At 48.8% G+C, this 12,924-nt stretch overlaps 1 protein-coding gene across 2 annotated transcripts; it reads left to right on the forward strand.

The window, feature by feature from the left end:
- The first annotated feature begins 2,391 nt into the window (after positions 1–2,391).
- Positions 2,392–12,717, forward strand: Batf2 (basic leucine zipper ATF-like transcription factor 2). Of its 2 annotated transcripts, none has more exons than XM_008838892.3 (3): positions 2,392–2,573; positions 6,615–6,719; positions 11,758–12,717. In XM_008838892.3, exons 1-3 carry the CDS (start codon positions 2,535–2,537, stop codon positions 12,445–12,447), a joined length of 834 nt encoding a protein of 277 aa, XP_008837114.1. In that variant the 5' UTR covers positions 2,392–2,534; the 3' UTR covers positions 12,448–12,717. The 2 variants fall into 2 exon arrangements, with proteins under 2 accessions (XP_008837114.1, XP_008837115.2); XM_008838893.3 differs by having other exon boundaries at positions 11,761–12,717.
- Positions 12,718–12,924: the final 207 nt, after the last annotated feature.

Below are 12,924 nucleotides of genomic sequence, written 5' to 3' on the forward strand. Positions count from 1 at the left end.
TGGTTCCCTTTTCTCTTCCTCCAGGACTATGGCCTCTGGGGAGAAGTCGCATCTCCTGGCTGTCCACCATATTCTGGAAGTCATCCATCTAGGATGTCCAAGGAGGGTCCCCAGTGGGGAACCCTAGCTTTCCCCACTGATGTTTTCAGGGGTTTCATCATGTCCAGGTCTCCTCTAGGTCATTCCTCATGGAGTTCACAGGCTGACTTAATGAGCCCCTTAGGTGTCTGCTTCCAGTAAGTGGTCCCTGTCCTCCTGGTGTCTGGGAAACAAAAATAATTCCAAGAAATGGGCAGCCTTGCTGCTTGAGGTTACCCCACTTCAGCCTCTGTCTCCAGGCCCTTCAGAAGCTAGATGGCAAGCCTAGCTGTCATGTCCAGTCTCACCCACACAGGCATTATGACCATACATCAGTGATCCTGGACTCCAGACTGTCACCGAAAATCTCAGTACTTTATAATCTGGGAAGGACTTTCTCCTCCTTCTCCGTTCTTCCCCCACTTCAAACAACTCTATAAAATAGGAATGATTTCATCATTTCCAAAAAATGGATGAGCATACTAAATCTTTGGTCCATAAACCTGGTTGGCAGAGTGCCAGGGCTTAGAGTCAAGTCTTCCACCTCTTAAACACAGACTGGCTTGAGGCCTAGTTTTAGAGGGCCAAGAACTGTCATATTCAGTGCTGATCATGGCAGACATCACTAATCAATCATGGCATGGCAGAAACTGCTAATTGTAGCACTTTCATTTATTTTGATTAATTAATTTTTATTTTATGTGTATGAGTCCTTTGCCTGCATGCATGTACTATGTCCACGGAGGCCAGAGGAATGCATCAGATCCCGTGTCAGTTACAGGTAGTTGTTAGTCACTATGTGGGTGCAGAGGACGAAACCCAGGTCCTCTCCAAGAGCAGCAGCAAATGCTCTTAACTTCTGAGCCATCTCTCTAGCCTACTTGTTTATTTATTTAGAGACAGGGTCTCCTGTAGCCCAGGCTGGCCTCCAACTCTCTATGTAGCTGTAGATGGCCCTGAACCCCTGATCCTTTGGCTGCTATTTCCCAAGTGCTGGGGTTACAGGTCTGTGACACTACACCCAGCTTTAGTACTTTATTTTTTTTAAATATTTTATTTATTTTTATTTTATGTGTACAAGTGTATTGTCTGCATGTATGTGAGTGCACCTGTGTCATGCAATGCCGCAGAGGTCAGAAGAGGGGTCTGTAAGAGCAGTCAGTGCTCTTAACCTTTGAGCCATCTCTCTAACCCCAGCTTTAGTACTTAAAAAAAAAAAAAAAAACTTGGACATGAGGATTAATTTAAATATGTTTTCACATTTATTCACTTACGTGTCTGTGGATGTGGAGGTCAGAGGCCAACCTGTAGCAGTCAGTTTTCTCCTCCCACCATGTGGGTCCTGGGGGTCAAACTCAGGTCTTAGAACTCAATGGCAAATGCCTTTATCAGCTGAGCCATCTCACCAGGCCATGAACACGCCTTTTCAATCCTCTCAGAGGTAGTTGTGACTTTCTTAACACCCCAGGCCACCGACAGAAGATCCTATCCACAGTTTCTGCCATCCTTGTAATGCCACATCATCAGCCTGAGCCCTTGAGAGCCCAGCCCAACCCCAAGACACTTTCTTTTTCTTTTTTTTTTCTTTTGGTGTTTTTGAGACAGGGTCTCCCTGTAGCCCCAGCTGTCCTGGAACTCACTATGTAGACCAGGCTGGCCTCGAACTCACAGAAATCCACCTGCCTCTGCCTCCTGAGTGCTAACCCAAGTCATTGCTTATTTTTGCAGACATGCCTCTTCATTGGTCTCAGAGAGTTTGGGGTGATAATATTGTCTGAATTTCTATGTCAAGCCTGGAAGCTTTTTTATTTTTAGGTTTTTTGAGACAGAGTCCCTACTTTGTAGCCCAGGCTGGCTGTAAGCTCATGGATGATCCTCCTGCCTTCCTGCCTCTTCAGGGCTGGGATGGTTGCAAAGCATGCACCACCACACCCTGCCCCAAGCCTGGCATTTGTACCATCCAGCCCACATCTTTTATAGATGAGGAAACTATAAAGTTCAGAGGGGAGTGAGTCACATTCTCAGAGCTGCACAGCTCCAAGGTGAACTGTGAACTTGCCCCCCGCCCCACGCGCGGGCCCAGAAACCACAGGGCTCCTCCATGCTCCCCCTGAACTCTGGGGGCCCATTAGTTTCTCCTCTGGACTCAGGATACCATCCCCACACCTGACCTTCACTCTTCCTCCTTTCCACCCTCCACCATCTTCCTTTTGCGATAGGGCGCAACCGGAAGGCCAGTTCATGTTAGGAAGTTCCAGCCACGTGAGCAAGCTGGAGCCAGGGATTCTGGGCAGCCGCTGGCTTTAGGAGAAACTGAAACTGGGCTTGCTGGGGGCGGAGTGGTCACTGGGGATTTAAAGAGCCACCACTTCCTTGGGCCCCCAGAGGGTACTGGGAGGTCACAGCTGCTGAGGGACACCCAGGACTGGTTTGAGCCTCTTCCCCCCGTCTAAGCCATGCACTTACGCGGGGGTGGTGCACATCTGACTGGGACAGTGAGTACAGGGGACCAGGATTCGGGGGGTGAGGAAACAATGTGGCTAAGGGTCCTGGGGACCAGCAGGGAGGGAAGCAGTAGAGACCTCTGGTCCCAGCTCTGCATCATGGGTTGTGCGACCCCCTGGGACAAAGCTCCTCATTCCGGAACCTTCAACCGGGTTCAGTTCCTCCTGGGGATTGGACTGAAGCCTTCCTAGCTCTCACGTTACAGATAAGCCTCCAGCTTTGAACATGGCTGTGTGTACTAGCTCACTCTTGATTCGTTTGCCCTGATGCCGTCACTAGAGCTTTCTCTTCCCTCCTCTATCTACAAGCCCCCACCCCCCAGGCTCCCCAGCTGACTTCCTTTTCTCACTGGTTCTTTCCCCAGCCTCTAGCCTTCAGGTCCTCCAGGGTCTGAAGAGAGCCTTGAATAGGGTACAGACACTGGGAAGCCAAGCCACAAACCAAGGAGTGTGCAGAGTCCTCAGCCAGGGTGGCCAGGGTCTTGCCTGAGGTAGAGTGACAGGGCAGTATTGAGCTGGCCTTCTTGCCCTGACTTTCCAGAGCCTTGGTGTTTGAGCTCACACTTTCATTTAAGTGTCATGGTCACCAGGGTTGGAAGGCTCACAACTGTCAGTCACACATCAGCTCCTCTGTCATATGGACTCCCCATTCATTCTGTCTAGGGTTCTTTCTAGGAAGCTGCCTCACTTTCTCTCTCTCTCTCTCTCTCTCTCTCTCTCTCTCTCTCTCTTGTTCCCAATGCTGGACCTCCTTTTTAAAATATTTTATTTATTATTTTTATTTTGTGTATAGGTGTGTATTGCCTGCATGTACGTTGTGTACTTGGTTTGTGCAGTACCTACAGAGGTCAGAAGAGGGCATCAGATCCCTGGAACCAGAGTTTTGGACAGTTAACCTATCGTGTGGGTGCTGGGAATCGAACCCAGGTCCTCTGCAAGAGCAGCCAGTGCCCCTAACCTCTGAACCCTCTCTCCAGCCCCCTGGGGGCTCATCTAAGCTAGGCAAATACTCCACTACATTCCTGGACTCTCTTTTTATTTTTTAAGATTTTATGCAACTTTAAAAAAAATTTTTTTGTCTTTTTGAGATAGGGTCTCCCTGTAACCCCAGCTGGCCTGGTCACCATGTAGACCAGGCTGGCCTTGAACTCACAGAGATCCACCTGCCTCTGCCTCCCAAGTGCTGGGACTACAGGCATGTGCCACCACGCCCAGCTTATTATTTTTATTTTATGTGTATGCATGTATTGCCTGCATGTAGATATGTGCGCCCGTGTCATGCAATGCCCAAGGAGGTCAAAAGAAGCTGTGAGATCCCCTGGAAGTGGAGTTACAGACAGTTGTTAGCTGCCAAATGGGTGCTGGGATTCCAACCTGGGTCTTCTGCAAGAACAACCAGTGTTCTTACCGCTGAGCCATCTCTCCAGCCCTTCTTTTTTGTTTTTTTAAGACAAGATCTCATGTAGACCATGCTGGCCTCAAACTCCCAATAAGGATGAAGGGATGAAGATGGCCTCAAACTTCTTTTTCCTTCCTTCCTTCCTTTCCTTCTTTCTCTCTTTCTCCCCCACCCCCCGCCCCTGACATATAGCTCTGGCTAGCCTGGAACTTACTACGCAGACCAGGCTGGCCTTAAACTCACAGAGATCTGCCTGCCTCTGCCTCCCAAGTACTCAGATTAAAGGCACGTGCCACCACATTTGACTGCCTTGAACTTCTGATCCTCTGCTTCCACCTCCCAAGTGTTGGTTTACAGGCACACACTTTTTTTTTTTTTTTTTTCACTGCTGTGTCCTGGCTTAATGGCTAGCACATACTAAGTGTTTAATAGAAGTTTGTTGAGGGGCTGGGGAGGTGTAGTTCAGTTAATAAAATGCTTGCCTTGCAAGCATGAAGATCTGAGTTCGATCCCTAACACCCACTTAAAAAGCCTGGTGTGATGGCAAACAGATTACAGTCTAGTGCTGGGGAGGTGGAGGCAAACATCTTTAGGGCTTGGAGGCCTGCCAGCCTTGAGAAACCAAGGGAGGGGCTGGAGAGACGGCTCAGAGAGTAAGAACTGAATTCAGTACCCAGCACCCATGTCAGGCAGTTGTAGCCCACAATCTCCTGAAACTCCAGTTTCTGGGGATCCATTGCTCTCTTCTGGCCTCCTTTGATACCTGTAGTCATGTGCACATACTCATGCACAGACTTATACATATATACATGATTAAAAATAATAAAAATATTTTTAAAATAAGGTAGACGACTCCTGAGAATAATACTTGAGGTCATCCTCTGGCCTTTACACAGATGAGCACATGTGCACCTGCACACACAAAATATGCATGTACACACACAGCAAAAAGTTTGAGCAGGGTGTGGTGGCGCATGCCTTTAATCCTAGAACTCAGGAGGCAGAGCAGGTGGATCTCTGTGATTTCGAAGACAGCCTGGTCTACATAGTGAGTTCCAGGCCAGCTGGGACTACAGGGAGACGCTGTCTCAAAAAAATGAATTACTTAAAAATTTTATTTTAACTTATGTGTATGTGTGTGTGCACACATGTGGGGTACTTGTGAAGGCCAGTAGATTGCATTGGATCTGCTAGAGCTGGAGTTACAGGGTGTTGTGGGCTGCCTGACATGGGTGTTGGGAACTAAACTCAGGTCCTCTCAAAACAGCACAAGTTCTTAACCACTGAGCAATCTCTCTAGTTCCCACATAAATTAAAAAAAATTGGGGGGGGTCATTTTTTTGAGACAAGGTCTCCCTATAGCCCCAGCTGACCTGGAATTCGCTATGTAGACAAGGCTAGACTCAATCTCACAGAGATCCATCTGCCTCTGCCACCTGCCTCTCTGCCTCCCAAGTGCTGGGATTAAGGGCGTACCACCACACCTGGTTCCAAATAAACGGTTTTTTTTTATTTGTTTGTTTTGGGGGGGGATTCTTTTTCCTTTTTGGTCTTTTAGAGACAGGGTCTCCCTGTAGCCCCAGCTGTCCTACAACTAACTCACTATGTAGACCAGGCTGGCCTTGAACTCACTGAGATCTGCCTGCCTCTGCCTCCCAAGTGCTGAGACTACAGGCGTGCACCACCACACCTGGCTTTTTTGTTTTTTAATTTTTATTTCTTATTTTTATTTTATGTGTATGCGTGTATTGCCTACATGTAGGTAAGTGCACCCGTGTCGTGCAATGCCTGAGGAGGTCAGAAGAAGCTTTCAGGTCCCCTGGGACTGGAGTTTTGTTAGCTGCCATGTGGGTGCTGGGATTCGAACCCAGGTCTTCTGCAAGAACAACCAGTGTTCTTAACCACTGAGCCATCTCTCCAGCCCCAAAATAAATTTTTTTTTTTGGTCTTTTGAAACAGGGTCTCTTTGTAGCCCCAGCTGTCCTGGAACTCACTATGTAGAGGGCTGGCCTTGAACTCACAGAGATCCACCTGCCTCTGCTTCTTGAGTGCTGGGACTAAAGGTGTGTGCCACCACGCCTGGCAAAATAAATGTTTTTTAAGTGAGCATCAGCTTTGGGCCTGAGTTGAATGTGAGCACATGGAATGGCGTAAGGCCCTGGCCTAGCCTTTGCAGAGCTCTTGTGTAGGAAAATCTGCCTTTGGCAGGTAAAATGGCAGCCAGTCACTCTAAAGTGCCAGCTCCCTCCTTCTCACCTCTACCCTCCCTGTGGCCAGTTGGAAAAGCACTATGTGACTCTGTGTACCAATGAGGTGACTGAACTCAGAGAAGTGACTGCTGGCTTGGGAGAATGTGAGGTTTGAGGTTGATATAGTCTGGTTTAGAATCCCAGCCTCTGCTCTTGCCCTCGAACCCACGTGAGCTGTGAGCAGGGTACTGGCTAGGGCTGGCTTTGCAGTGAGGTGTGCAGTGTCTGCCAAGAGTTGTGGACACCGATGGAGGAGACAGGCTTTGGGAGAGTAAAGATTCTCAAAGCCTGAGCTTGGGAAGGACAACTTTCCAAATAGCCAATCAGGGTAGAGGGTGTAAGCCCCTGCCAGGACCCCAGAACCCTCTGTCTCCTGCCTCACAGGATCCTGAGGAGTGTCAGAAGCAGCTGAAGAAGAAGCAGAAGAACCGGCTGGCTGCCCAGCGCAGCCGACAGAAGCACATGGACAAGGCAGATGCCCTGCACCAGGTGGGAATGTCCTCTGGCTTGGTTCGTTTTCTGTTGCTGTAACTGAACACCACTACTGGGTTACTTATAAAGAAAAGAGTTCTATTTAGCTCATAGTTCTGGGGCCTGGGAAGTCCAGGAACATGGTCCAGCATCTGCCCAGAACCTAGTGAGGAATTCATGGTGCATCATGGACAAGTGAGGGCTTGTCACAGGGAAAGGGAAGAAGTGTGTCAGGGATATAACCCAATAACCCATGAATCCATTAGCCCATGAGTAGATCAGTCCATCCATTCTTCACAGTGATCTTCTTTTCCATACTCCATCCACACTGTTCATTTGAATCCATTAACTTATGTGTAGATTAGTCATCCTTCACAGTGACCTTACCATGCGTTTCTCCCTGGCTAGACTCCAAGTGCCATGAGGTCAGGGAACCATCCCCTTCCCTTCTGCTTGCTCTCACCCACAACAGGGTCTGGCAGAAAAAAACAAAACAAAACAAAAAAACGAGACCCCACAATTTTCTGTAGAGTAAATGACAGCATCAGGATGGAGAGCTCTGGAAACAATCGGTAGGGAGGACACATTCGTCTCTCTGGGCTGCCACACCAAACACCACAGACTGGTTTAAACCACAGCATCTATCTGGTGCTCTGGAGGCTAGGAAACTGAACTCCAAGATCAAGGTCCTGGTGCTGGAGCTGGAACTTAGGTGTTTGTTGGACAAGTACTCTATTTCTGAGCTACATCCCAACCCTTTACAATAAAAAAAAATGACTATTAATGCATGTGCATGTGCCACAGCATGGCATGTGGAGGTTTGAGGACAACTTTGTTGAGTCTTTTCTCTCCTCCTACTTTTAGATGGGTCCTGGGGATTGAACTTGGGCTGTCAAGCTTGTGCTGCAAGTGCCTTTTCCCACTGAATCATCTCACTGGCCTGACCTTGTTTTCAGACAAGAGTCTCACTGTATAGTCCAGGCCAGCCTGGAACTTGCAATCCTCCTGCCTCAGCCTCCTGTGCTGGGATTACGACTATGTACTGCCATATACATTTCTTGCTCTTTTCCTGTTCTTTGTTTTCTTTTTGTTTTGTTTGTCAGTTAGCATTTCATATAGACCAGGCTGGCCTTGAACTGGACTGAGGATGGCCTTGAATTCCTAATCTTCCTGCTTCCACCTCCTGAGTGCTCTGATTACAGGTAGGCACCACCATGCTCTGATCTACTCTTCCTCTTCTTAGAAGACCACCAATCTGATTGGCTCAGAACCTCACCGTTGTGACTTTATTCAACTTAAAAGACCTCCTGAAAACCATATCTATAAATACCAATACATTAGGGCTTCTGTGTATGACTTTTGAACAAGCACAATTCATTCCACAGTATTCAGGTAACAGCCTCAGGGAATATAAAAAGAGGTGAGTCCCAGGATGTGGCTCAGTGGTAGGGTCCTTGCCTAGTGTCTAATCTGAAGTAGCCCTCCCCACTACCCCCAAAAGAGGAAATCAAGTCTGAGGTGGTTTTGAAGGACCAATAGGGGTTTTTCAAGTGGATGTGGATAGGACAGTGCACTGGGGGCAAATGAAACCTCGCTGGTATGAATTTGGAAAGAGCATCACCCTGCAGACCCGCACCAGTGAAGACTGCTGCTTAAGGTGGTGTTTGTGAGACTGTGCTCATTTATTTGTTCCTTCTAGAACAGTCTGTTTAGTCTCTTGTGCTCATTCGAGGTCTCTCTCTCTTTGGTTTTTTGATACAAGGTCTCACTATGTAGCCCTTGCTGGCCTGGAACTCACTGTGTAGTCCAGGCTGACCTCAAACTCACAGAGATCCAATTGCCTCTGCTTTCCAAGTGGTAGGATTGAAGGCCCGCACAGATAAAAGCCCCACTTGCCCCAGCTCATATTCTTACGCAGAGACCAGACACAGTAAATGATCCATAAAGTATTTGGGATGGGCCAGCAAGATGGCTCAGTGGGTTAAGGCACTTGCCACCAAGGTTGAGAATCTCAGTTCCATTCCCAGGACTCACACAGTGAAAGGAGAGAACCAACTCACACAAGTTTTCCTCCAACCTCCTTACATATGCCATGACACACGTACATACACACAAATAAATAAATGTAATTTTAAAAAGTACTTAGGATATCAGATGGCAATAAGTCCTGGAGGAAAAATAAAGCCGGAAAGGAGTGAGTGGGTGACATAGACGTAACGAGGAAATCTGCACTAGCTGTGACATTGGAAAAGGCAGAAGGTGGTAAAAGGATGACTAGGTCAAAGAGTCCCTGAGTTCCAGGAAGTGAATTGAAGACTTCAGAGGATTAGGTGAAGGGTGATCTAATGGTGTGTTTTATTTTCATTTGGGTTTGGTGTGTGTGTATATGTTGTTCATTTGTTTGTTTGTCAGCATCTCATGTAGCCCAGGCTGGCCTCAAATTCCCTATGTAGCTGAAACTGGCTGTGAGCCTCTGATCCTCTTGCCTCCACCTGCCTAGTGCTGAGATTACAGGCATGTACCACCATGCCCAGCTCATGTGGTGCTAAGGATCGACCCCAGGACTTGATGCACCTGAGGCAAACAGTCTACCAATTGAGCCACATCCCTAGCTAAGATGGTTTCAAAATATCCTTTCTGGGGGTTGGGGAGATGGTTTAGTGGTTAAGACCACTGGCTGCTCTTACAGAAGACTCGGGTTCAGTTCCCAGCACTTACATGGCCTCTAACCATCCTAACTCCAGTTCCAGGGGAACTCTTCTGACCTCCGTGGGCATTGCATGAAATGGGTGCACTTATACACTCATACACATAAAATAAAAATAATAAATTAAATACTTCAAAAATATGTCCTTTCTGGAGATGTGGAGATGGCTCAGTGGGTAAGAGCACTTGCTGCCAAGTCTGAGGACCTGAGTTCCATCGCCAGGATCCATATTGTAGAAGAGAACCGATACCCACAAGTTGTCCTTTGATCACATTTGCACTATGCCATGTGACAGAGAGAGAGAGAGAGAGAGAGAGAGAATGACCTAAATAAAAAATTTAAATATCTTTTGCATATGCAGAAGTCAGTGTGCAAATGGGGCCACTGGTGGTTCTGAGGGCTCTGAACCCTGAGTGCCTATACCACATTTTATGTAGAATGCCTTTGCAACTTCTCCTTTTAAAGTGACCCACAAAGGGGACTGAAGGAAGTTGTTCAAGTTATTCAGCCTTATGAGATGTGGAAATAAAATTCTTTCTGTATTTTCATCATTATTATCATAAAAAAATAGCCATTTAAAAGTGCCGGGTTGGGGGCAAGATGGCTCTGCGGGTAAAAGCATTTGCCAGAGCCCACATGGTGGAAGGAGACAACCAACTCCCACTAGTTAACCTCTAACCACATGTGTGCCATGGCACATGCCCCCACCAAAAAAGCATTACAAAGAATAGAGACCCAAGCCTGGCATGGTGGCACTTGCCCAAGTGGGGTTCTAATCCAATAGAACTGGGTAGCCTTAGAAGGACAAGAAGGACAGAAGGGTGGAGTTGGGCTTGCTGTAATTCTAGTACTTGAGAGCTGGATGCAAGTGGATCTCTATCTCTGTGAGATTGAGACCAACCTGGTCTACATAGCAAGTTCCAGGCCAACTGGGGCTACAGGGAGACCTTGTCTCAAAAAACCCCAAAATATTTAATTAATAATAATAATAGCTGGGGTGGTGGCACACACCTTTAGTCCCAGCACTTGGGAGGCAGAGGCAGGCAGATCTTTGCAAGTTCAAAGCCAGCCTGGTCTACATAGTGAGTTCCAGGCCAGCCGAGGCTACAGGGAGACCCTGTCTCAAAATAACCAAACTAATAATAATAATAATAATAATTGCATATTGCTGATTGTCCCTGAAGATTCTCAGAACTTGATGATCAGCTGAACAGAATTTAGTAAATGCTGACCCCGGGGTACCCAACAGAATGCATCCACATTGCAAATCTGTGCAACCATATCCTGAATCCCCCACAGGGTCTCTGTTGGTGCCTTCTGGGCACCAGGGAGGCTGAGCAGTGACAGACCCAATGTGTCCAGGACAGAATGACATTGGCTTTGCCCCATGAAGGCCGTATCAAGAGTAGCATGGAGACAGAGTTCAAAGCATCCAGGCAGAGCAGAGAGGCAATCGTGTGGAGGAAACAGCTCCCAGCTGAGGAACAGGATGTGAGAAAGCAGGGCAGTCAAAACTGGTTGGTGGTCTGAGCTGGGGCCACCATACTGGCCTGGAGCCCAGAACAGAGAGTTTGGATCCTGGGAGTCTTGGGAAGCCTTTAGATGGTTGCAGTCTATGATTAATGACACAACCAGGCATGGTAGTATGTGCCTGTAACCCCAGTGTTTGGGAGGCTGACAGAAGGGAGGACTGCAGCGAATTTAAGGCTAGCCTGGATCATGTAAGACTCTGTCCCCCCAAAATAAGGGACTGGGGAGATGGATCAGCCGGTAAGTGCACTGTGCAAGTGTGAGGACCTGAGTTCGAGTCCAAAGCACCCGTGTTTTAAAAAGCCAGATGTGGCTGGCTGCATGTGCCTGAAGCCCCAGTGTTAAGGAGCAGGAACAGTTCCATCCTGGGAACTTACTGGCCAGCCACCCTAGCCAAAATGGCAAGCTCTAGGTTCATTGAGAGACCCAGCCTCAAGGGAATATAAGGTGGAGAGTGATAGAGACATCCAAAGTTCTCCCTGAGCCTCCTCATGCACTCCCATGCCCTAAACACACTCTTACACACGTGTACACACAAACCAATCAAACAAGACACACTCACTGAATGGGGCCAATGAAGTGATGTGGGGAGGAGGCAGTGGTTAGGAGGCCAGGTAGAGATCCTGGGTGAGAAGTGGTGCTGCTCAGGGGACAGTGGGCAGAGGGCTGGGCAGGTCCCAGCCCTGTAAAGATGTGAGGAGCATAGAGGGCTAGCCAGAAAGCAGCCAAGGGCTTCCATCTTGAAGTTCATATCCCATAGCAGTGAGGACTCTGGTTAGGGTTCTGATGCTGATGTGCCCCATGCTGCCTGTTCCCCAGCAGCATGAGTCCCTGGAGAAACACAACCATGCCCTGCGGAAGGAGATCCAGACCTTGCAAGCGGAGCTGGCATGGTGGGGCCGGACACTGCACCTGCATGAACACCTGTGCCACATGGACCGTGGCCCCTCCCTGGCTCTGCTGCCTTCTGCCTGCCCAGCCCAGGATGAGCTGCCACGAGAACCTGCCCCACATGGACACCGTGGCTGCCAGGAACAGCTGGACCTGTTCCGGACCCCTAACTCCCCACCCACAGCCCAGCAACTTGGTCCAAGCCCACACTGTCATGAGTCTCCTGGCCTTCTCCCTTCCCTGCTGCCCTCGCTGTCCTTTGACTCTTCGGTGGTGACGGTACCTCTGGTCCAGCAGTCCCCCAAACCTGTCCTGTCTGCCTCACCTCCTGGCTCCAGTCTACCAGGGTCTTTCTCTAAGCTCAGCATTCTTGTGCCCAGCCCTCCAGCCCAGCTAGTCCTTCCATATCCCCTTGGGCTAGAGCAACCCACTAAAGGGAAGCTGGCGTCCTCCCCCTCAGGCCTTCCAGCTGCTCTGGGACCTATGTGTCCACAGAGTGGGGAACACAGGCCTGAGTTCTCTGGTTCCTCAGCAGATTGGCAGAAGCTGGCCATGGATCCCGGTTCTCTGCCTTTCCTGAACTTCCCGCTGCTCTCTTCTGCAAAAGTCCACTTCTAGCTTGGAGCTGGAGGTGGGCTACCTTTCCTGGGTTCCCAAGGCAGCCTCAGCACCCAGGTAGCCCCTTCATCGCTGCTGGACACTGCCCTTCTTGGGTGACCAACTGGCATAAGATTTCACTGGGGAAAAGGCACCGAGTGCCACCACTGTGGCCAGCCCATCACTGCCACTAGCTGTCAACTTCACCGTTGCTCTATGGAGTGGAGACTAATATTCTGCTTTTTCAGATAAGGAAACGCTCAGAGAAGCCAAATGACATTTCCAAAACAACACAGCCTTTCTTTTGTTGTTGTTATTATTTATTTCTTTGGCATTGGGTCTTTTTGTTGGGGTCCAAAATACCTACATCTGCTCCTCTGGATGCGACTCTAGTTCAGGTGCCTGAGGTACTGGAGCATATGACTGTCTGAAGGCGTGGGGCGGGGTTGGAGGCGTGGAGGAGTGGGGTGGTGGTGTGAGGAGGCTGTTTCTGCAAGG

Source organism: Nannospalax galili, unplaced genomic scaffold (assembly GCF_000622305.1).
Source record: "Nannospalax galili isolate Female #2095 unplaced genomic scaffold, S.galili_v1.0 scaffold1659, whole genome shotgun sequence".
Classification (NCBI taxonomy): Eukaryota; Metazoa; Chordata; class Mammalia; order Rodentia; family Spalacidae; genus Nannospalax; species Nannospalax galili.